At 45.6% G+C, this 23,782-nt stretch overlaps 1 protein-coding gene across 3 annotated transcripts in view; it reads right to left on the bottom strand.

Annotated features, from left to right (window-relative positions):
• Positions 1-2,770: 2,770 nt before the first annotated feature.
• LOC144178393 (beta-mannosidase-like) overlaps positions 2,771-23,782 on the bottom strand; it is a 275,102-nt gene continuing 254,090 nt past the window's right edge. For all 3 annotated transcript variants that reach the window (XM_077706204.1, XM_077706205.1, XM_077706203.1), the window contains exons 14-18: positions 20,530-20,645; positions 20,259-20,403; positions 5,980-6,191; positions 4,648-4,839; positions 2,771-3,634 (exon numbers count right to left, since the gene is read on the bottom strand). In XM_077706204.1, coding sequence (XP_077562330.1) covers positions 3,344-3,634; positions 4,648-4,839; positions 5,980-6,191; positions 20,259-20,403; positions 20,530-20,645 — 956 coding nt within the window. In that variant the 3' untranslated portion in view covers positions 2,771-3,343. The remainder of the gene's footprint in view (positions 3,635-4,647; positions 4,840-5,979; positions 6,192-20,258; positions 20,404-20,529; positions 20,646-23,782) is intronic.

Raw genomic sequence — 23,782 nt, 5'->3', positions numbered from 1 at the left:
TGACAATTTACTTACTGCACTTGAACTTGCTTAGAATAATTCAGCCCGATTCATTCTATCAAATTATAACAGGACTGGGAGGTCAATAGTACTTTTCATCGTCGTTACACTTAACGATTATGGAAAGTAGTATTGACCTCAAATCTTTGGCATCACGACGTTACATTTTTCGCCTAACTTTGTTTCATGATGAACTGCTTTCACAGCCCTAGTACATATCACGTCGAATTGACCATAATCATAAAGTTGGAGTTGATTCATCCAACACAATATATTTTGCTAAATCTTTCATTCCCAAAACATCTCGAGAATGGAACCGCCTTCACGGCGATATTGTTTCCATGCGCGATAATCACCTGTTTCATAAAGCATTAGCTAACATTGTATAATCGGAATAATCTATATTTTTGTATTTGAACACATGCACTGTATTTTTGTTTGTAGTTTGTACATATTGTAATACCCACTCCCCTCTTCAATGTCCATGGCCTTCAGGGTATAATAAATAAATAAACAATCAAAAATACTAAATAAATAAATAAATAAATATCGTAAAAAAAGTCTGCAGAAATTCGAGAATTGTCTACTAATGGTAGCATTATTATGCCGCTTGACCCGCCGCGGTGGCTCAGTGGCTAAGGCGTTGCGCTGCGGAGCACGAGGTCGCGGGTTCGATTCCCGGCCGCGGCGGCCGCTTTTCTGATGGAGGCGAAAAGCAAAAACGCCCGTGTGTACGAGATTTCGGCGCACGATAAAGATCCCCAGGTGGTCAAAATTAATCCGGAGCCCTCCACTACGGCGCGCCTCATCGCCTGCGTTGCGTCGGCGCGTTAAACCCGACAACCAACCATTATGCCGCTTGCTAAAGCTTGAGTTTTTTACAGCCAGATATGGCTATAAGCAGCGAAAGACGTTGGATAACTTTACTGTTTTTAAGGTTTTTTTGTTTGTTTGCATCAATGAAATAAATTTATACGATTATAGCGATGAAGTGTCTTTACTTCGCAAATTATATTTTTTTCCGAAGATGCAAGGCGTGGTGCCGGGTCGGTCTGTTTCTTATATTATTTCTAACATATTTGTATACCCGTTTGCAGAAACTTGCTCCATCTTGGGGAGTTCACCAAGATCTGGTCGATTATTTCTACGTTCTTTTGCGGACTTTGTTTGTTTAGTAGTCGGTTTGAAGGGAGACGTAAAAATGCATATTTCTGATTTTGTCGCATCAGTTTGTGTTTTGTCAAAATTTTGCCCTGCCAATTATCTCTATTTACGCCAGTATAACAATTAAACTTGTTACTTCCACCAAATCTTCATTTTTATGAAATGCACGGCGTTACACGGTTCGCTCATTTTCGCTGGTTTTTTATTCATATTTCGAACGTTCTTTTCCAGATTTTTTTTTGTCTTCGGGTTTTGGGGGAGGTGTATAAGATGCATGTTTTTGATTTTGTGAGATAGTTTTTGGGAAAATTTTGTTTTTTGTCTCACTAAAGTTTTTTCACTCACTCACTCTATCTTTTTCTGTCTTTTCGTTTTCAAAAAATCTGTTCGCCCAAATATCTCCATCTACGTTGTTATAACGATTACAGGTGGGACTTCCGTCAAATCTGCATTTTTGTGGAAATGCAGGGCGTTACATGGTCCTAGCTGTGGGGCATTCGGCTAAGAATGCAACGCATTAACCCTTTCGCCCCTGGTGGTGTCAATTGACGCCACCACATAAAAGTCCCTCTAGCGCATAGAAAACAAAACCAAAACTGCTAGTTTTCTGGTGAATTATACTTCAAGGATGATAATTGCGATAGTGCATAGACAACCAAACTAAAACTCCCAGTTTTCTGATGTATTGTACTTGAAGGATGATTATTGCGATAGACGTCGCCATCGTGACGTTTTAGCGTAGCTAGAAGCTACAAAAAAGAAAAAGCTCGAGTGAGTGCAACATTACGACGTTGGCGCTAAAAAAACAGATGTCCTAGTCTTATTACCTAGCTTGTAATTCTACAAATATGTGTACTACGCAGCTCTTTTTTTGTTTGTAGGCTCATGTGGTCATAAAATGTAGAAAAACACGCAAAAAACATTGCCTGAGGATTACGATACTCGATAATGCGAAAGTTGTGCGCAGTGCAAACTGCAGTCTTCTCGGTCACGGCGCATAGCTGCTGCGTCTCAGGAAGTGATCACGGGATCAGCGAACGCATGACGGTGCGCGCTACTCTGCGTGGCGTTATCTCGCAGCGCGCTGCCGCCGCCGAGCATGTTGTCGTAAATCATGTTCGAACCTCCCGCGCAAATGTCGCGTCGTTCGAATGAGCACGCAACGAAGAGGACGACGAAGGACCGACGCACGTGTAGCACGCAACGGGTGCTGGGATTCTGCGCATTTCGTTAACTTGAACGAACAAGACACTTCATTTCATGGATTCCTGGTTCTGTGAGTCCTTTCTCGGGCGCCACTAGACACCAAGGCGACGTTTCCCCACAAAGGTCTCACGCGGCCTAGGCACAGTGCCATCCTCTTCCCACTTACGCCGTACTTTTTTCCTCCGCTTTCCTTCTCGCTCTACCTCGTCTGCCTTCGGTGCCCTCGAGACGACAGCTCCACGGAACCACAGGAGCGGGAGTCTAAGAGCTTGTGCTCAAAAAAAATTTTCACCCAACATTTTTAATTTCCAGATGTCTTAATAGCCTCAATAATAATTCAATTATCTTGCACTAATACCTATAGTTTTTGTTTGTGGGCTTATGGGAGCCCTAAAATTAGTAGAACACACAGAAGAATTTTATTTGCTTAAAAAAACAGGACTGAAAAGAATAGAATTCAAGCCCATTCTCCCTGCGGAGGTGGTTGACCAGCGAAGCTGAGTAGTGCAGTCACAACAGATGTTACAGTCTTTGAAAATGTCCGGTTTGTGCATGACCACAGCTGCTATGCTGGTTATCTCGGGTCAGTGTGACAGCAAGAACCAGTATCCCGCAGCACCGGACCTCGTGAACCGTTCTCCACGTAGCCACGACATACCCACAGGGAAATCTCAATCACCACAGCAAGAGTGGTATCGGCACCCCCGAAACGTCTATTATCTCTAGTTACAACGATAAATAGAATCTTTGCGAATGATAACTGGGAAAGGAATTTTAAGTGTTTATTGCATGAAACGAATAGTGAGTGGCTTAAATTTAGACTTGATAAGGAGCCGCGATGTCTCGCACGAACATAACTCCGAATGACAGTAGCGATTCATCATTAAAAACATGTAAAAAGGTACAGGCTTAGAACCATCAATGACCTGCATACGTGTTCATCCTAATGCACAAGGTTAAATAAAATTGTCACCTATTCTTCATTATTAAAGGCTAGAGACCGGCCTCTAACATCCTCATAATCTTTAAGTGAACTGACTGTGAGTGCTTCTTCCAACGAGTGCGCGGTCACGTTCTCGCGTGTGTAGAACTGCACGGTGTACACGCGATCCTTCATAAGGAATCCGTTGTCGGAGAAATGACCCGCAACGCTGTGCGCGTTAAGCCAAACAAATAGCGCGATGTTGTCTGTCCGGAGTTGAATTTCGAAGGTCTTCACATCCGGCTTCGATGGCGACGCCGTCGGCCCCAGAACAGACGACACCTGCAGAGCAGTAGGAGAGAAAAGATGCCGTCACAGGGCTTGTCACCGACACAAGTAGCACAATAACGATGTACTAGTTAGTTAATGGCGTAATTTGCAAAAGAAGCCATACCCTCAGGGGGTAAGCGTTGAATTCCGTTTGTCGTTGTACCATACAAATGCCCAGGATGTTACGCGATGTCAAAATGCCTTTATAAATACCAAATACTATGTTGCTTTCAGAGCCCTTTTAAGGAAGGGGGTCGCAAATATGGCTGCTAAACCGTGTTACAGTTGAACCTCGTTATAACGAACACTGATATAGAGAATCATCGGCTATAGCAAACTAAATACGAGCTTTGGTTGGCCACGCTTTATTTCAGTGACACGTATTCTGTTTATAACGAAGCCTCTACAGCAGCGGGCAATATAGGCTATAACGAAGAAATATGCGAGGAAGGCTCCCGACATCCACCCCCGACATCCAAAATTGCGGAAGGAGAAAAAGCCCTTTCGAGCGGGTACAATGTGGAAAACTTCATCCTGCTCCGTGCTGTGTAAAGAAACCTGGCGAAGATCACATCCTACTACAAATAAATAAGAACGCAAGCCTGTTTTGTCAAACAGATTTTGTAGTGTTGTAATTTCGCTTTGTCGTGCTCTGATCCATTTAGTTTGAAATGCCACAAGGAGACAGGGAACGATTACCTCGTTTATACTGGGTTCGAAGTCTAGCATGTAGTGCTTTTGTGTCTAAGAGTTTCGCGCTATCCAGATTGCGTATTTGTTGAAGCCAATTTTTACTCATATTGTTACAACGAATATCGGATATAACGAACTAATTTACTGCCACGATACTACTTCGTTATAACGAGGTTCTGCTGTACTTGCTTGTGAGAAATACATGGATGGATCAGCCGCCGCCCTCTCCCCTTAACTGTTGATGCCTCATATGGATCACACAGGTTTCGCTGTACTTCAATCAATATCAAACAGCTAGAACACTGTCAAATAACTAAGGAAGACATGCGTACGTTTATTGAAGCCTCCGGCAGGGAAATATATTTCGGGTCCATGGGCAGCAAGAAATTGTCCGGTGTCAGAGGCGACTTGCTGGTGGGGTCGCTGAGTGTAAACCAAAGGAAACAGGTGGCGCCCTCGCACACGCCACGTTTCCATACTTCATCCATCCTGATTCTGTAGGCGTCCAATGAGGCAGCTTCAGGCTGGTGGAAAAAAGCGGAAAAAAGTCCCTTTTGAACTCTGGCCTACATTTTTCCGATTTTTAAGGTTGAACTCACAAATTCCGCAAATTTATTTTTGGTATTAAAGTGACAAAATGAAGAGCATATTGTCACGAAATCACAGATGACGCACTTGTCTTGAAGGGAAAACAAGTTTATTGGAGCGAACTTGTGCTCCCCTAACAACTCAACGAATACAGAGGTTGCGAAGCAGCAGTCAACAAAGTGACGTGCGCAGGCGAGTGTCGGTGGATCGAATGCCGCAGCGCCTGCTCCGCGGGCATTTATCTTTGGGCGCGAGTGTTTCTCGAACCGTCGAATTACACCCAGAACACTGTAGATGAAAGAAGATTATTCTGGGCTGTGGACGTTAGTTCGAAACGCTCTCTCTGTCAAAAGAGATAACACGTGCGACATAGAAATAAAGAATGGCACACGCGCTTCACTTTGCGCAGAGATAACACAGACCGGCGCAGCCGGGTGGTAAACGAAAAACATAAACAAACCCAATGCACGGTTCGCGAAATTAACCCCCCTCCGCCCCCCCCTCCCCTCCCCTCCCCCCCCCCCCCTTCGAAGAGTGCATCGACCCGATGCTTAAATAGAACTACAGTCCGAATAAACAAAATAAAATCAGTTATCTTGAGTGGTAAGGTTTTAGGCGAACCACATGGACGACTTCGGGCCATGACAAATATGGCCATGACGATTGAATGTAAATTTTAATTTTAATTAACCGTGCATATAATAATAGCTAGTTCTGCAGTGCATCCCAGCCATTTGAAAATGTGAAAAATGAAAGAATATTTAAAACATTTAGCGTCGACAGCACACCACGTTTCCATGCTTTGAACACTAACTTAAAAGCTGCAATAAAATTACAAACGAGGCACCTGTTTTCACATTTGAAACCGTCTATCAACTTAAAAGATCACGGGAGCTGATGAAGCTGCGTGCGACGGATGAGTAAGGACACCACATGTCATGGGTGGCCGAAGGCGAGTGTGAGCGTTAAATGAGAGCGAATAATGTACTCGCTTCAAGAGTGAGTGTGGTAGTGAACGGAAAACCGCAGTTTTAAGCGTGTAGAATAAAGGGGAGGAAACGAAAGGTGGTGCCTGCCATTGTGACGTTGACCGTGGTTGTTTCAACTGGTGTGAACGAGGTCCATTTGTACTGTGTAATCGAGAGCACCGCTGCTTCCACAGGCGCCGAGTGGTCGTTGACAATGAACACCCTCAGTGAGTGGTCCGTGTCCACGTACGGTGACACGATAGCGGGGCTGAAAAACCTCTTGGCGAAATAATGCACCATCTTCCACCGGCCGCCGTATTCTGCAAAAGAACGAGGTGGCAGTAAGTAAAAAGAACCACGCAATGTCAAGGTAGCTCCCACATTGATTGAGAAATTCGAAGACGCCACACTATCCGCCACAGGTTACACTGAAAGCGAGTTAAATGTGTCCCCGCATAGACAACAGAATTCGTCCCTTTATCACTTCTCTCAGAACAATTTACGTACGTGTTAGCGCAAGGAGCAAAAATATGTAAGCCTGGAGCTTATAACTGCCTAAAGTTTGCGCCGAATGCGCAATTCGAGGCACAATAACAGACTAAATTCCCTCAGTTGTAGAGACGGAGAACTTCTAAACTGCAATACTAATCACTGGACAATAATCGAATGTAAGGATCCCATTGCGGTTCGGGATCACGAGGCTAGATTCAACAGTGGTAGCTCAGTGCAGAGGAGAATATTTGTAAAAAACAAACTATGTCACAAAGTGAGCAGTTTCGGCTCGGATTTATAACCGCCACTTGCAGCTCCATCTTAGACAGATACAAAGCTGCACAAAAAATATCGTCATTGGACAAGACAATCCCCGCGCCTCCATGGCCCACAAAGAAATGACGACAACGACGAAGCTTGGTGCGCAGCCAGCCCGGGCTCAGTTATGGCTGCACGTAAATAGTTCCCTTCATGTAAATATAGCTTCATCACCACATGGTTAGTCTCATCTGTCGCCGCCTTACAATATCTTTAAGTGACTTATGCTTGTTCATGTTCCCCACAGCTCGCGTAGGCTCCGAACAATAATAGTAATAATCACCATCATCCTCATTAGGTCCACGACAGGACGAAGGGCGCTCAGTTAGACTTGCAACCTGACCTTTCCCGCGCCATACGAATACATTTTTCGCACTCGAATTTCCGTAACTCACCCCTCTTTACCAAGTCCAACCTCTGGGTACGTGTGAACGAGATTTCGGCGCACGTTAAAGATCCCCAGGTGGTCAAAATTAATCCAGAGCCCTCCACTACGGCGCGCCTCATCGCCTGCGTTGCGTCGGCGCGTTAAACCCTACAATCAATCAATATCTGGGTAGCCAATCCGTTACCCTGGTAATCTACCGGTTGCCAGTTACCCCCATTGCATGCCCGGCCTAACTTCATTTCATCTTTATTTGGGCTCGGAAGCCCTCTGCCCAAATTTGTTCCTCAATACAAGAAGCTCGTTTCGTATCCCTACGCGTTATTCTGCTTTTCATGGCTCCTTGGGCTGACCTAACTTTTATTTCGAAGTATTTATAATTCTGAAACTTTCTTACGTACCAGGGGAACGCACTGGTTGGGAACTCTTATTCTTAATACAGGAGGTATCTACCGTTCGTTCTTCATATTGTGCGCCGAATGCTCTCCCGCCCAAGTAATTTTACGCCTGATTTCCTTCTCGTCGTTTGAATTGGCACTCCCAACTTGTCCGAGATAATTGTATTATTCCACCTAGTGTCACTAGATAAGATACATTATCTAGTGACGCTAATTCTACCATTTCTGGGGGTTCAATGCCTCAGTTGAAAGGGAAGCTTTCTGCATGTTTCTTTGTCATTCCTTTCGACGTATTCCTATTCATGTTTAAACTTAGGACTAAGGTCCAGCGCACTTCCTGAAATATTTATTGCAGGACTGCTCCCGAACCACTGGACAACACAATCTCAACCGCAAGTACCGAGTGGCTTAAATAGTCTTCCTAAGTCGTACACTGACTTTCCCCATCAAACTTACTAGATACCTCATCTAGACGGACTGTAAGTTACTTCGGTGGGATGGAATTTCCTTGCTCAACTCCATTTATAACAGGAAGCGTTATAGTGCTTGTACATTCCTCGTATATGACCTCTGAGAGTTCTGCGGGCTTCTTCTCGGCTCTCTGGTCCTACAATTGTTTGTATTACTACGGCGGGGAGCACAAATCAAACGCTTCTTCATAACCTATACGTGCCTTATCGGTGGATTCATTGAAGGGACAGACAACCAATTTTTGACGAGTATATATTCTCTATCCCAAATGAAAGGGCATCACTTAAAGCACCTTGACGAGAAACGGTTTTGCTGATAACGCCCTAGAACTTTTTAAATCGAAATTTTTAGATATGCGAGCCGTATGTGTCCCTCCCAAAAATGATGCTGGCAACCATGACATAGAGTAGCTCGGCAACATACTTTTTGCCTGTATGCCAAATGAAAAACGATATTTAAAAACTTGTCCCCAGCTAAAAAAGTTTGTCCCAGCTAAAGTCCCCTGTTCCGTTATGTGTTTTTTTAATGCAGCGGTCTATTGTGCATGAATGCGCCATCTGTTGGGATAGACGATAGGTAGAATCTGGCTTCACGTTGTGGCCTAGAGTTAATACTCGCTGTGGAGGTGGGAAGTTCGATTCTGCCCGGGTGCGACGTTTCTTTTTTTTTTTTTCAGCTGCCGTTGGCGTATTTGGAAACTGAAATCAAATATTTTGGCAGAACAAACGCCTCTGCCTGAGGCAGAATCGTCAAAGCTCCTTCACTGGGTCTGTTTACTGAACGCAGCCGTTGATTCTGGGCATGGTGGCTCAGTCAGCCACACTGAGAGCAACCCAGCGGCGGCGGGAAACGTGTCTTTAGAATTTTCAAAATAATGTTTAGAAATACATATACAATTTAACCTTGTACAAATACTCGTGTTAAAAGGCTTTCAATACGTAAATAAACGTTTCAGCAGTTAAGGTAGCTGTTAGGTTTGCAGGTCACGTGACAGGGACACATAGTGTAGTGCCAAGTTTCGACACTACGAACAGCCACCCTTCCGATTTCAGGAAGTTTGCTGCCAAATGAAAATTATTTCCGCCGATTTGTTTAAAAATTGCTTGTGGTGACCGGGCTGTATTAAACGCTGGCTTTCGTATGAGCTAGAGAACATATACGCGACAAAAATCGGTTGTCTGTCCTCTTAAACTCGACAGAATTCTCTATTATCCGGTTGATGTCATAAATGAGATCTATTGTTCAACAGCCTGCTCTAACTAAAGCGTGGTACCTCGGTTGTTGGAAATCTACGGTGCCACCCATTCGGTTAACTATTACTTTGGTAAACAATTGTACGCAACAAGGAGTGGGATGATGCGTCTGTAATTACTAAACTCATGGACATCTCCTCGTTGGGAATTAAAATTGTTTTCGTTTTTACGGGGTAGGGACAGCTTTGAAGTCCTGATGTATTCTCGAAGTGGTTCAACCAGCCTTCCGAGTGCAATACAAGTACGAGTTTACAATACAAGTGTACGCACACACTACAAGTTTACACACACATGTTTGTGCGACATGAGTTTTACACAAGTTTACATAGACGTGAGTTTGCAAATGGTAGTGCCGGTAAATTTACATAGTCAGCTTGCACACACATTTACAGTATTAAAAGTTTAGACATGACAAGGTTAAACTATATTGTTTGCACAAATTCAATGCAAGTTTGTACATGCAAAGGAAACTTTAAAGAGGCCATAACGGCGTGTCTTGCTGCCCTCCTTTCACAAAGGCGCGAAAATTATTTTTCGTAACGAGGGGCGGATTCATACAGGAAATTTGTGAAAACACGCACGCACGCACACACATACACACACGCACACGTTCACGCGCGCAAACGCCAACACGCACCGCCCCCCCTCCCCGCACGCCCACGTGCATGCACACTCACTCTGTGCGTCACGCGTACGCACGCACACACGTAGACACCGAAACACACACACACATGCATGGAATATTCCAACTATATTCGCACTGCTCACGCTAGTCGCACTAGAATATTTCTTTCCTAAAAGTGTCCAGGAATTCTTATATATGGATGGTAACAGCGAGTAATTCTCCCAAGGCAAAGAATACTTCGTACTTAAAAGCAAGCATGGGGGAGTAACTGTGCCTGTACTCCATCTGTTATGTAGGTATACCCCAGCGCCAAAAACCCAAGGAACCTAGAAAACCCATTCGAAGCGTCACGGCTCCTCATGAATCCCGGAAATCTAGCTGAACGGTTTGGTTGATGTGTCCCAGAACGTTGAAATAAATTCCCCAACCTCAAACTTTTGCCTGTAATAAGGGTTTACTCAATAACGATTTAGAACGTAGTCAGCTTCCAGCCGAGTTAACCTATAATCCTAATTTCGGCCGCTGTTAAAGCTCGAGTATGTTTTATTTCCATGGCAATCTTGCCACACAACGTGAAGATGCCGTCGTTTATTTAGTGTGTGCGGCACTAACTTAGTACGCAATTCAGCATTTTCTCAAATATTTGTGAAAAATTCAATGCCTGCACCTAACATACCCTTTTCGCGTCCTTCACACCCCTTCAGTTCCGTTTTATGCGCACCTGAAATTCCGCGCATACGTTAGATCCAATGCCTCTAAAAATCCACTATTATATGCACCCTACACCTGCGTACAGCGAGCAATTTGTTACGATCCGAATGTCATCTTTTTAGGAAGAACGAATAGTGGTATGAGAATGGAGGCCATCTATGTAATAAAACAATGCCGGTATCACAATAACTGTAATTTTGGACGTACCGGGCCTTTCAGAAACTACTGAATTTGGATTAATAAACGTTTGGTTCATAAAGCTGCGAAAATGACACGCGTTTGAGTTTTAGGCCGTCCCGCGAATTTCGCACACCAGGTGAGTCTTCCCTGGCCGAACCGAAGGCAGGCGCACAACGACCTCGAAGGGGAGCCGGACACGCTGTGGAGGTGGCACACATTGGTGCCGTTATAGTGCTGTTCAGAACGCCCCTTTGCGATCTCGCTTATCGAAACTGCTCTCCCCCCTCCTCCCCCCTCCTCGCCTTTTCATGCACCCGGGGCCAGTATTGATTTCCTCTATTTAGGCCAAAGCCTTATATGTCTAATCGAACGCGAAAAGTGACTGTTCTCGTCAACACGAATGGTACAAAAATGGCGATTACTGTAAAGCGTAAACAAATACAGTCGACTCGCGGTAATTCAACTCGAAGGGACCCCAGGATTTTGTTTGAATTATCCGAAGGTTTCATATAATTGACTATAGGCAAGTTAACAACACACATTATGATTATAGGCTTTGATTTTATTCACATTTGTTCAATTTTTGAGAGTTTTTAAACCCTAACTGTACAAAGTAGACAGAAAGCAGAGGCGTAAGGTCCACAAGCCCAATGCCGTTCGCGTCACTTTCGTAACCACCATGTCGTTTTTATTTTTATTTTTTTACTGACACGTGACACGTGATTGCATGATTTCTTTTTTCTTTTTTTGCGACAGTGGTGCGCATGGTTTTGACCGCTTCGACAGGTGTAGGCGGTCAATCATGTTTAGACGTTTTTTGAGGCCTGTTCGTTTTTTTTTAAATAATTCGCATCCTAGAAACGGTAAATAAGGCTTCTAAATACATTGAAAGAATAGCGGGCCAACCAAACACTTGAATTTTGTTTGAATCAACCGAAAGTACGAATTATCAGATTGAATTATCGCGAGTCTACTGTACATGAAAACACATTCGCGTTCGAGTGGGATTTGAACCTGGTTCGCTATACAGCAGGAACCAAGTGTGCTAACCCAACGCCGCCTGTATTGATTGATTGATTGATTGTAGGGTTTAACGCGCCGACGCAACGCAGACGATGAGGCGCGCCGTAGTGGAGGGCTCCGGATTAATTTTGACCACCTGGGGATCTTTATCGTGCGCCGAAAACGCCGCCTGTATTAACATTGCCTGACGCGTCGCGCGCTTTTCAATGGGAAGGGTAGGGACGCTTAGTTCAGGCACTGATCCGCTATGTGGCGCGTGCCGGCGGACATCTCGCCTTACGTCACTGCTCGCGAGTCGCGAACGCTGCACCCACTTCTACGACGTGTGTCTGTCAACTTGCCTGTTGGGCTTCAAGGGCCGTTTCGCTTACATCTTAGCCGCGACGGGGTGCTAGTTCTGTGGCGCACTTGGGGATCTCGTTAAACGTGTCGCTCGCTTCATACTTGCTGCATTTTTCCAAAGATAAAGACGGAGGCGGGCTGAAATAGTGTAAGAACATACTGATTGTCGGGTAGACATATAGCTAACAGAAAAACGATATTTTCGGATGGGGCAGCCATTATTTTACTGATATTTTTCTTTCTGGAGTATTTAGAGAAGAAAAAATTGCGTGCACGTTTTTTGTTCAGGCGCTCACTTCTACGATTACTTTCAAAAAATATCACGTGCTTGTAAACTTCAGAAAATTATAGGAAACAAAAGAATAAGCAGCTGGGATCCCGCCACGCTGTCCGGGCGCTTCTACAGTACAGTACTCAATTTTAGAAGTGCGTACCGATTCGGAGTGCGAACAGCGGGGTCAAAACAATACCTAAATGCGGAGGGGATAGAGGTGGGATGCCCCACTAAGAAAATTTCAGGGCCTGTGATCCGAGTAGATAAGCGCGCAAAGCCGGCATCAGCCTGCGGCAGCGCAAGGGATTATGCTTCGTGACAAAGGAAGTTTTATCAGTGACAGACCAAGACAGACAGACATGGTGAAAAACAAGAAGGCGTAGGAGCGCCGCCTCGGGAACGCTAAAGAAACTTTCCACTATTTTGCATAGTTTCCGAGAAGCGGCGCTGGCTGGCGGACACGAAAGCACGCTGGAAGGCTACGGAGCGGGGAAGGGTAGGAGAGAGCAACAGGAGAGTGGCTGTTTGGCCATTTTTCGCTCACGCGTTAGGCAATGTTTATACAGGCGGCGTTGGCTAACCACTGCGCTAACCCAGCCCCGTGCCCAAACAGAACAAGAATTAGGCTGGTGCGTGGCCTGTGACAGGCGAACGTGACGTCCCGTGAATAGAACAGGCGCACACGGATTAGAGCTCTTGCTGAGGGGAAGTTGCCGCGTCAGTTGCGACCAAAATGCCTGTCGGAGTAACTCTCGTCAAAAGGCGAAGAAACGGAAGCGAAGGAAGAGACGCAAGGACAGTGTAGCAGTCAGGAAGTGTGATTATCGATGGCCTTTCGTCTTAAAGCGTTTAAGATCCCCAGGTGGTCAAATTTAATCCGGAGCCCTCCACTACGGCGCGCCTCATCGCCTGTGTAGCGTCGGCGCGTTAATCCTCATAATCAAATGAATCGTCTTAAAACCACATGGGCAGAATTGGGTGCCCGAGGATTTTTACAACGAAATCTGTACGTGAGTTTCTGCAAATATAATGTGTCTATGATAACTGGCTAAATGGTTCAATGCGGGGATGTATTGTTCAAAAACCTTGGTCTCAGGTTTGTGATGTCTCGGCGGACAAACAAAGAATATGCTAACCGCTAACGTGCTAATCGCTTACAGTGAAAGGAATATGAAAGTATAAATACGGTAACTGGCATGGAAGCAAGTAGACTCTCACGGTTGTGAGGATTTATTACGTTTTAATGGGGCAGTGTAAGCGACAGGCAATGCCTCATATGCGAAATAATGTTATTTGAGATAATTATCATACGTGCTATACCAGTCGCGCTGTTTTTAACAATCTACACGAAACTCCTCAGGGAGGACGGCAGTTCTTCTACTCATATCGCTTGCGACATGCTGTGCGTTGGGAGAAAAATTCACGATTGGAAAATTCAGTTCTATCGCTTGTGCTAGCGAGCAAGTTACCGGAACAACTGTGTCCAACGTCTACGTTGTTATGACCGGGTTGCGGACCCGGCACACCCAAGTTCGGGCCTCGGCGCTAATTAGCGCGTTCGTCGGTATCGGATCATGCCACTTGCCAATCCGCATTGAATACAGCGCTTCATCAACCCTGCGTCAACCGCACCCCTTCCACTCTGCAGCGGAAACGAGGGAGGCGAGTTCGGGCGCGCGACTCCCCGAGCCATTCCCGCACGTGCGAGTCGGATGAATGGAGACAGCAGAGACAAGAAAGGAGAAGACTTCGGAGGCTCGGGCTATAAAATTCGTAATCGGCGAGTGAGTGAGTGAGTGAGTGAGTGAGGGAGAGTGATTTATTGATACAGAAAGTGGAAAAGAAGTGGACTGGAGATATTTTGAACTCATTTGGAGTTCACCAGCTTACAACCCAGTCCGGGGGAAGTGGAGAAGGGGAATGAAAGGGGATAAGTGAGAAAAAAATGGGGATAAAGAAATAGGGAGAGAGAGAGAAAGAAAGAGATAAAAAGTGCGTAAGGCTGGCCGGCAGGCATTCGGCTACAGCCGTTGTATGAGGTTCGTCTCCTCGAGGAAGGCCAGGAGAAGTCGGAATGCTTCCCGCTGGATGGGGTTGGGGCCCATCGGGAAAATTAGGTCGATCAGGGTGTCGCTAGGCAGCCCGAGACGCTGGAGTGCGGCCCGAAGCTCTGCTTGCGGGGCATTGTGCTGGCGGCAGGAGCAGAGCAGGCGCTCCAGGGTCTCCGGTTCTGGGAATTAAGTCAGCCCACGTGGGCCACGACCGGTGGCCTTGTCGGTGCAAGCGGGCTGCCACGTTGCAGCAATCGAGCCGCATGCAGAGGAGTATGGAGCGGGCTTCCCTGCTGATGCGGCCAGGCAGGACCCGTGGAGCTTGGCCGCTGATGACTCTGGGGTCTGGGTGCATCGTCTCCACCTCCCGCGCCAAGATGGGTTGTGCGGCGTCGAAGGGCCTATGGTCGCTGGAGGCAGGGACCCAGGCGCGCCTCGTACTTGGAAAAAAGGTCTCCCTGTACCAGCGGTGCCATCGCATCCTCTCCCTCGTGGTCACGTGGACAAGCAACCAGGACGGCTTTGCGCGATGGCGGAGCCCATGTGCCCGAGATTGTGGGTCTGTGATTGTACCAGACATTTGGGAGTCGAATTCCCCAGGAGAGCTGTACAGACTTTGGCTTGAACAAAAAGGTGGTGTTGCGAGCCGCCGTGTGTTACTGTTGCTGGCTGTGCGATTCGTTCGAGGCACAGCATCCAAACTTGTAGTCATCATGTAAATACGTGTATAAAGTTTTTCTCCTTCACCAGCAAGCATCGGTCTCTTGATCAACGTCTGCGGTCACCACTCGCGCTACTAAGATGGATACTCAAACCCGGATGCCACAACAACTGGTCGCCGCGGTGGGATTAGACCACGCAAGTCGCAACAACGCCCGCCCATCGCGGCCCTGGGATGCCACAGCAGTGGGGCGGTTACGGGACCACTTGGCCTCGGACTTTATCGTGTGCGGGGATTTGAACGCCCACAACCCAGCCTGGGGCAGCCCCCGCACCACCCGCGGGGACGAGAGCTGCTGGATGCTACCACAGCCTGCGGCCTGCACGTGGCCAACACAGGCAGGCCCCATTTTGCCCCGCCCTAGTCCCTCGGGCATAGTCCAGCTGTGCCATATTGACGTCACACAGGTGTCCCAGCGGTGTGCCTACACCTGGCAACCGCCCCCAGGACCCGCAAGTGGTGGCCATTTGCATTGGAGACATCACACTCAGGGAGCTGCAGGCCACCCTGGAAGCGGCGGAGCACCCCTGACATTAGCGGGGTGACGTACCAGATTCTCCTACACCTGGACGTCACCCAGCTGGAGCCGCTTCTGCATCTCGTCCATCGGGTGTGGAGCGAGAGCAGCCTTCCACCTTCTTGGTGGGTGGCACTTGTCAGGCCGACGCTGAAGGTCGGAAAGCCGCCCACAGAGCCTTCATTTTACCGGCCGGTTTCCCTCACCTCCGTAGAGCTGGCTGGACTCCACTTGGCCGCGGATCTTCTTCTAGAGCAGGACACCCAGATTCTGAGGCCATCATCCTGACTGACTCCCGCTCGGCCCTCCTTCGTCTGCGCGCCGCCGACCAGCCAGCCAGTCCCATGCGGTGGAAGCCCCTGGGTGTTCACTGAGAGTTCAGTGGCTGCTATCGCACGTGGACATTATGGGCAACGTGGTTGCAGACGCCCTGGCCAAGGGTGGTGCTCGCGAGGCAGTGGTCTCAGCCTCCCGGGATGTGGTTTCATTCGACGCTGCAAGGAGTGTCCTGACACGAGTGGTGTAGGCCATGCGTCCAGAGGCCCGAGTGGTCAGTGGCCACGCCCCACGGTCCTGCCCGGACGGATCTGCAGAGACGCCCTGTCGCTCCTGCTGCGCCTGCGTCTTATTTGCTGCAACGTGGGAGCCCGCCTGCACCAACGGGGCCGCCGGGCCTTCCCCACCTGTGCCGACTGCCCAAAGCCCGAGACACTCGAGCACTTAGTGTGTTCTTGCCGCCAGCATGACACCGCGAGGGAGAAACTCCGGGCTGCACTCCAAGCGAATCGGTGCACCAAGCCACACTGGAAGACTTCCTGTTCCCCACGGGACCGGATGCCTCTGACGATTGGTTTTCCAGCGCCTACTCAATCCCCTGGTCGGGACAGGACTGGAGCAGCGTTTGTAGCTGTCGAGCCACGGACGAGACGAACGCGACATAGACTGTCCCCCACTCTCCTCCCTCTGTCCCGGAGGCTAAAAGAAAAGGCATCCATTGTTCCGCTGTGAAATCAGAGGTTGTTCTTTTAACGAGGCATACCAAACGAAACCCCCAGGAGCTGAAACGAAACCCGAATCCCCATCCCACAAAAGCGGAAATTAAGGTCTTGGAGCTCCGCATCCAGAAAGACGGCAGGTAATTTACAACAACTCAACAACTTTGGAAGCAAGGCAGTCAGATCCTTCCCATGATGAAAAGAATGACAAACCATACCATTGGATTGAAGGAGAAGGAAGCCCTGAGACTGATGGTTGCTTTGATAATTGCCAGGTTTAAATAGCATCTCCCGTACCTAAACCCATCACAAACAGAAAAACTTCAGCTAGAGGCGCTCATCAGAAAGGCTACCAAGGTTGCCTTAGGAGTACCAATGTCGACTAGCAATGAGGCCCTATTTAGGACAGGTACTCACAATACGATTGATGAGATCGTTTCAGTTCATTTAGCAAACCAAACACAAAGACTTCGGTCAACAGAGCAAGAAAGGAACACCCTCAGCAGCATCAATTTTGATCCCACACCTCGGAACGAGCCACAGGAAGTCAAGGGCCCATTTCTCGACAGCAAAACTCGAGACCTACTCAAAGTCGCCCCTTTACCCAGGAATATGGATCCCGAAAGAAATGAGGACAGAAGACGGCAAAAAGTTCATTTTTTACAGAAACTTGTGAAAAGATCTCCAACAAGCCCAGCAATATATTATGTAGATATTAGTTCCAGCCGAGGCAAGCACAGCATCGTAGTGCTGAACAGAGACCTTCATCCGGCAGTAGCCTGCATTCTCAAAAGTGGCGCCAACATCAACACAGCAAGCATTGAACTCCACGCCATCGCCAGAGCCATTAAATACCACGACACCTTCACACCGCATAGTCCGCATGGTACAGAACTCCCGGTGATCATTTTCACAGATTCTCAAGAAGCATGCAGGCAACTTATACTGAACTACATGAATAAAGGTACAGCAGATTTATTAAATAGTCACTGCCATCATTACTACGATATTATTTGGACGCCTGGCCACGCGGAGATGTTTGGCACCGTTCGGGCAGACACGCTCGCCCGTGAGTTAAGAATCCGGGCACCGAACATCTCCCTGGAGAGGTCCAATTGTCGCGGCATTATGAACAAAACACTAAGAGACCTTAACCTGAACAGAAGAGAATTACCTACACCTCACCCTAACCTAGACAGACAGCAATCAGTATTACTGAGACAAGCACAGACTAACACGACATGCACCCCAATTACGCGATATTTTTTCTCTAAAGGAAGAGCACAAGAACCACCAGCATGCAAACACTGTGGTGGATATATCCTAATCAGCAGCATGTCCTATGGGAATGTCCTTACACTATTCCCAGCATTCCTCACTTACACACACCGACGCAGCTTCCATATCCCATTGACCCCCAAACCTGGCTGACTCTCGCCTCCACTTTCGAGGAGCAGCTAGCTCTTGTGCAATACATCAAAAAAGCACTAGAGCTGAGTTCAGCATTTACTGAAGACGGCCTGTAATTGGGTTGTCTGAACCGCCTTTGGTTCTAAATAAAGTTTTTTTTTCTCTCTCTCTCCCTATCCTTTGACCCCCCCACTCCCCTTCCCTGGACTGAATTGTATGAGGGTGAACTCGCTCCGTTGAGTTCAAGAATATCCCCAGTTCTTCTCTCTTCCCTCCTTTCTTTATAAATCACCATCACCACCACTACCAATTTAAAGACAAGCAAGAGCCAAAATGAACACGTTAGGCGACAAGAGCGGACACTAATGTGGGATGAGTAATTTAAGCACCTGGACGTCGAGATAAGACAGCGGGTGCGCAGAAAGGGCGGAAAAAGAGGACATAAAGAACAAGTGAAATCCAAAAGAGGCAATGGCGTTAGTTGCAAAAAAAGTACAAATTAAGCACGTGATAAAACTTTAATACAAGAACATGGCATATGAACGCGCTAACTTTACTTCCGATGTAAAAGGATAAAAAAACCGCGTTTGCAGGATTACTTTTTTTAGCCTGCATTGTGAATATCGGTAAGCCTCAGCTCACACAAGAAAAGCGTGTTTCAAGTTGGTTACAAAAAAGGAGGCTGCCTAGCATAGATGGAATAATGAATGACTGCTGTCAAATTCTCGTGGGAGATTCGAGATTTTCTTTCATTTTACTTGTTTTTTTTTTGTTTTGGGCTTTATCGAGTCGGTGGTCTGGAAGGTTTTTTGAAAAACCCCAAGTAAGAACAACCGCTTTATGCGGGCGGAAAATTGAAGATGCCCAAATTGTCGGAGAGAATGGTTCCTGCAGCTCTTTTATGCGAGGCGTCGTTTCTGCGCAAGGAATTTGAGCGTATTTTTGGACAGATCAGGGAGGGGGTACATCAGCGTCATACAGGGGGGTAGGCGGGATTTCATTCCGAGAGAGGAGGGAGGGGGAGGGCGCGAAATAAATCAGGAATAAAACGATAAGAAGGTGAAAAATACGACTTAACATTACTCCCAGTTTCATTCACTTGCCGCAATCAGTCAGTTCACAGTAAAGTTGTAAACATTACCGAATTCCTGTCTGCTACCAATACACGGTCGTCTACGGAGGGAGTGTGGTTGCAGAAAGTGGCTGTAACTCTTGTTTTACTGAAACTTCCCCGAAACAAATTATGTGAGAAATAATTTCGGATAAATTATAAGTAAGTTTTGTGTATGTGGTTTTATTCTATCACCATATAAGTCCCCACAGATAACTTAAAATAGTTATTCACCAGTACAGCTTCGCCTGTCTTCCATCTTCAGTAGTAGTGGAAAGGCTCTAATTTCTTATTTCTTCAAATAAAACGAGAAAACAAGAAGATGTACCCTTGACCATTTTTGCCTGTCCTACAGGCAGTAATTTTAGTTTGTTATGGTGGTAAACGCGCAACTTGCGCCCACCCGACGTGAATGAGAAAGTGGGATCAGACCACGAATGGTTCGACACTATAGCGCCACCGGTCGACTGTGTTCGATCAAGGGGGCGATAAGCTGCTGTATTCTCACTGTCTGCGCCTATTCGCGTTGTACTGGTTTGAATATTATCGCGCCCGCATTTCTGTTGTACGGGCTGCCTCGACCTACTTATCAATAGTGGAAGGTTATAAGCATTAAAGTTATAAAATATAAGCATTTTATAGCTTTAATAAAATATTTATTTTATAAACATTAATAAATATTTTCTTATAAATAAATATTAATTTATTATAGTTAATATATAATAAAATATAAAAATATAATATAATTAAGTATAAAAATATAATTAAATAAATTAAATTAAAATAATTAAAATAATTAAATATAAAAATATAGTTAAATAATTAAATAAAAATATCATTAAAATATAAATAAATATTTTTTATAAGCATTAAAGCTATAAAACAGTATCTGATTACAAGCAACTTGCATCAAGTTCTTGAGTACACTCTTCGCTCTGCTTCGAAAGAAATGTGCAGTCAAAGTCGTTCGATTTTCTGGGAATATTTCGGTACCTGTTTGTAACATGTGGATGCATTCCTACCCTGTAACAGTCAGAGTGGCACTCGAACATGCGTAAAAATAGCTGACAAATAATAAACGTCCGTGCACAGCATAGTCTGGCGCCTCACCGATTGATGCCCAGGACGGCGCCTGCCATATGTCATTGAGTTGCCAGTACAAGAAGCCCATGTTGTGACCCTGGCCTCCTTTCAGGTAACTCCTCCAACGTCTAAACGTCTCGGCAGCGATCCTAATACCCATTGCCTGATGTGTCTGCAAAAGCAAAATATTACTCAAAGTATAAGACACTGCGTGTTTAACAACACTACTTCAACGTTCGTTGGTTGGCAGGCCACTAATTTGAAATACTCTGCGATAATTTCTTAAAAGTAAACTCACCTGGCTCAGGAAGGATATCATGTCGTAAGCCTTGCTCTTGTTCCTAACTGAACCCCGCTTGCTTGCAGCATTAAACTTGAAGTGTTGCTTAATTGCTCTTGTCAAGTACAGTTGCCCTGAAGGAAAAAAAAAACGTAATTGACTTTCCAAGTACTGCGATAATATAAGGAGGCAGTGTAAACTGAAAAAATTGCGGGAGAATAAAAAAAGACCGCCTTGAAGACAAACAAAGAACTTAGCCCAAGTGCTCAACAGAAGATTGCTCACAAAACCGCAGGGAAAAGCGAGAAGCGTCGTTTATTAAAAAATAACACTACATCCACGTTTTAGCGTTGGAAACGCTGAAGTCAAAACAAATGCATAGGACGAAGAGTTTGTCTTGACCGGAGCAAGTGTTATTGCAGACATTTTAGGCGTTCGTATAACGAAATGTCTTTCTAGGTGTTTTTTCTTCGCGTCCGCAATGTAGAGTAATGTACTTATAGTGCTGCATTTCGTCAACATTGTTTGACCAGCGCCAGAGTGTTGACGAAGTGGAACTTAAATGCAGTAGCACATTTAAAGTAAGCGATGTTCAAGCACGGCAGGCAAGTAATGGCGATTATTTAATTTGATCCCTCACGTGTCTGGCCTTCATAATGTTCACTTCCATTACAGTTTCGTAAGGAGCGTAAACATCAAGTTGAACACTAACTGCCCTTATACATCAACTTCTCAATTTGTTAACACCATTTCTTGCAAAATTTACATGTTGAGAAATTTGTACACGCGCAAAACAAGTTGAGTAAGATGACATAAAAATATCAGATCAAAACCTAGCACCGCGTCATTTAGTGGTTATTTCTTCCCCAGAACAGTTTTCTAATGGAATCGTTTGCCTTCAGCGATTGTTGGTGCTATTGGTAGCGATCCGTTTTTAATGCGTATCATTCTTTGCCGAGTATTCCCACAGCCAGGACGGTGCAATGTCCTGAATTTCCATATTGATGAAGATTTCGCGAAAGTTCCACATTTAATCGCTATAATAGCGTAAAGAGAGATCATTGGTCGAGCAGAATTTCGAAAAATAAAAAAAATAGGAAAGCTACAAAAAATAACGAAAATGACTTGACGTCTAACAACCTGCAATACCACAATAATGCAGATTTCGCGGAAGTTTCACCTTTAATTGTTATAATAGCGTACGTAAATGGAGAAGATTGGTCGGACAGCATTTAGAAAAACCAAAAGAATTGGCTGTAAAGAACTCCCACTCTAGACAAGTTCCTTAGGAAAGCTACGAATTAGTAGAGACTTCTCCCAATTTCTGCAGATTTTTTTCTCTGTTAGTGTAAGATGAATCGTTGATTTCATAAGGAGTGCTTTTGTTTAAGTGCTGCATAAAAGACTAACGCTCGCTTTTTTTGTCGCTTGAATTTCGCTGTTATATCGCGTGAATTTTTTTTAATTTTTGTGATTTGTCCATCAGCAGCTTTTAGTGATTGGTCTATGCTTTGTATCAAAAGGAAATAAAGTTGTGATGTGATGTGATGTGGTTTGATTGTGTTTTCTGCTATATTGAGTACACATACTACTGTGCGTTTTGACTGTACTGTACTTGTTGCAATTTAAGTTTGTGTTCTCGTGTGTCCCTCCTCCACTGTAATTCCACACTGACGCTATGGGCACCAAATAAATAAAAAATAAAAGATAAATTATTTTAAACCGCGAATTCTATATGTAACCGCGCGCACTCTGTTTCGCAAGCTCCCACGTGGTAGAGTTCTCTTCAGATTTTAGTTTTTCAACTTCTAGTAAGTGTTTACCTGGTCCTAAAGTTTTCTCGCTCTGAGAGTTTAAAACATCAGCTATTCCGCAGGCAGTAGAAGGGTAAATCCTGTTGCAGAATCGGAAAACAGTTTTGTACCATCGTAGGTGACTCTGCTTGCAACTTAGCAAACTTCTGGCATTCCATGCGCTGGTCTGTCTGCTTGCCCTTCGGATTGCCGAAAAGGAAAACGAACCTGCCGTAAAGATGATACACAATATTCAAGGATGGGAGGGATGTGCAGAAGACAGGTGCGAATATGACTCACACATTAATGGTAAATGTGTGCATAATGCGTTAGGAGGAAGTGGAGCGAGCTGGTTGGAGCGAGGCAGAAGAAAAAAAGCAACAAGGCATGAAGGGAACCATCGGTGAGGTGGTTGCGCTGGAACATATTACTCTAGGCAAAACAGCACAAAAAAAGAAAGACAAGGACAGAGAAGACAGGAACTGCAGGGACAGAATCTGCGTTATTGTGGAAATCAGCGCAGTCCCTGTCGTATATCTTTCTCTGTCCTTGTCTTTCTTTTTTTCCGCTGTTTTGACTAGATTATGTACCAACACGCCCAGTTTTCTACGTGGAACGTATTACGAAGACAGACACCCAACAAAAAATATTCTGCAGAAATTAAGAGAATTATGTTCTAAGGCGTATCATTCTTATGCCGCTTGTCGTGAGTGTGAGTTTTTACCGCCAAATTTTTCTGTTTTTCTAAATCCTGTCCGACCAAATATCTCCATTTACGCTAGCATAACGATTAAGAGTGGAACATTCGCGAAATCTACATTGTTGTGGAAATTCAAGGCGTTATTCAGTTTGCCATTTCTCGTAATTGCTTAATATTTTTCTTATTTTTAGTTTGACAAATTATTTCCATTACGCTATTATAATGACTACAGGTAGAATTATCCCGAAATTTGCCTTATTGTGGAAATGCAGGGCGTTACACGATTCGCCATTTTTCGTAATTATATCAATGCGTTTTTTTATTTTTTTTGTCTTTTCAAAATTTAGTGTGACCAATTACCGTTACTTAAGCTATTATAACGATTACAGGTGAAACTTCCGCGATATCTGCATTTTTGTGGAAATGCAGGGCGTTACACGGTCCGGGCTGCGGGGGTACTCGGCAAAAAATGCTGCGCATCAAAATTGGCGCAGCTTGCACCAGTGGTGCAAGGCTGGAGAAACAGCTGAGCCAGGGATCGATCTAGCTTCTCCCCACACTGACAGCGGATCCAAGGAGAGAGGGAGCAGCCGGACCCCAGCAGTGCAAAGCCGCTTTGGACCACGGCACTGTAAAGCAAAGACCATTAAAGTTTTAGCAATCGTCGTCATCCCTTTCGTCATCGTCTTTCGACGGCACAGCTGCGTAGGGAAAATCCTCTTGTATTTTGTCCTCGCCTCGGTAGACCTCCACTTCTTCGTCAGCTGGTCCGGTGGCC

This window comes from Haemaphysalis longicornis, unplaced genomic scaffold, assembly GCF_048455015.1.
Source record: "Haemaphysalis longicornis isolate Haplotype H1 unplaced genomic scaffold, Haemaphysalis longicornis Haplotype H1 scaffold_4, whole genome shotgun sequence".
NCBI classification, from domain to species: Eukaryota; Metazoa; Arthropoda; class Arachnida; order Ixodida; family Ixodidae; genus Haemaphysalis; species Haemaphysalis longicornis.
The sequence above is the reverse complement of the archived record's forward strand: the minus strand, read 5'-3'. Positions and strand labels throughout refer to the sequence as shown.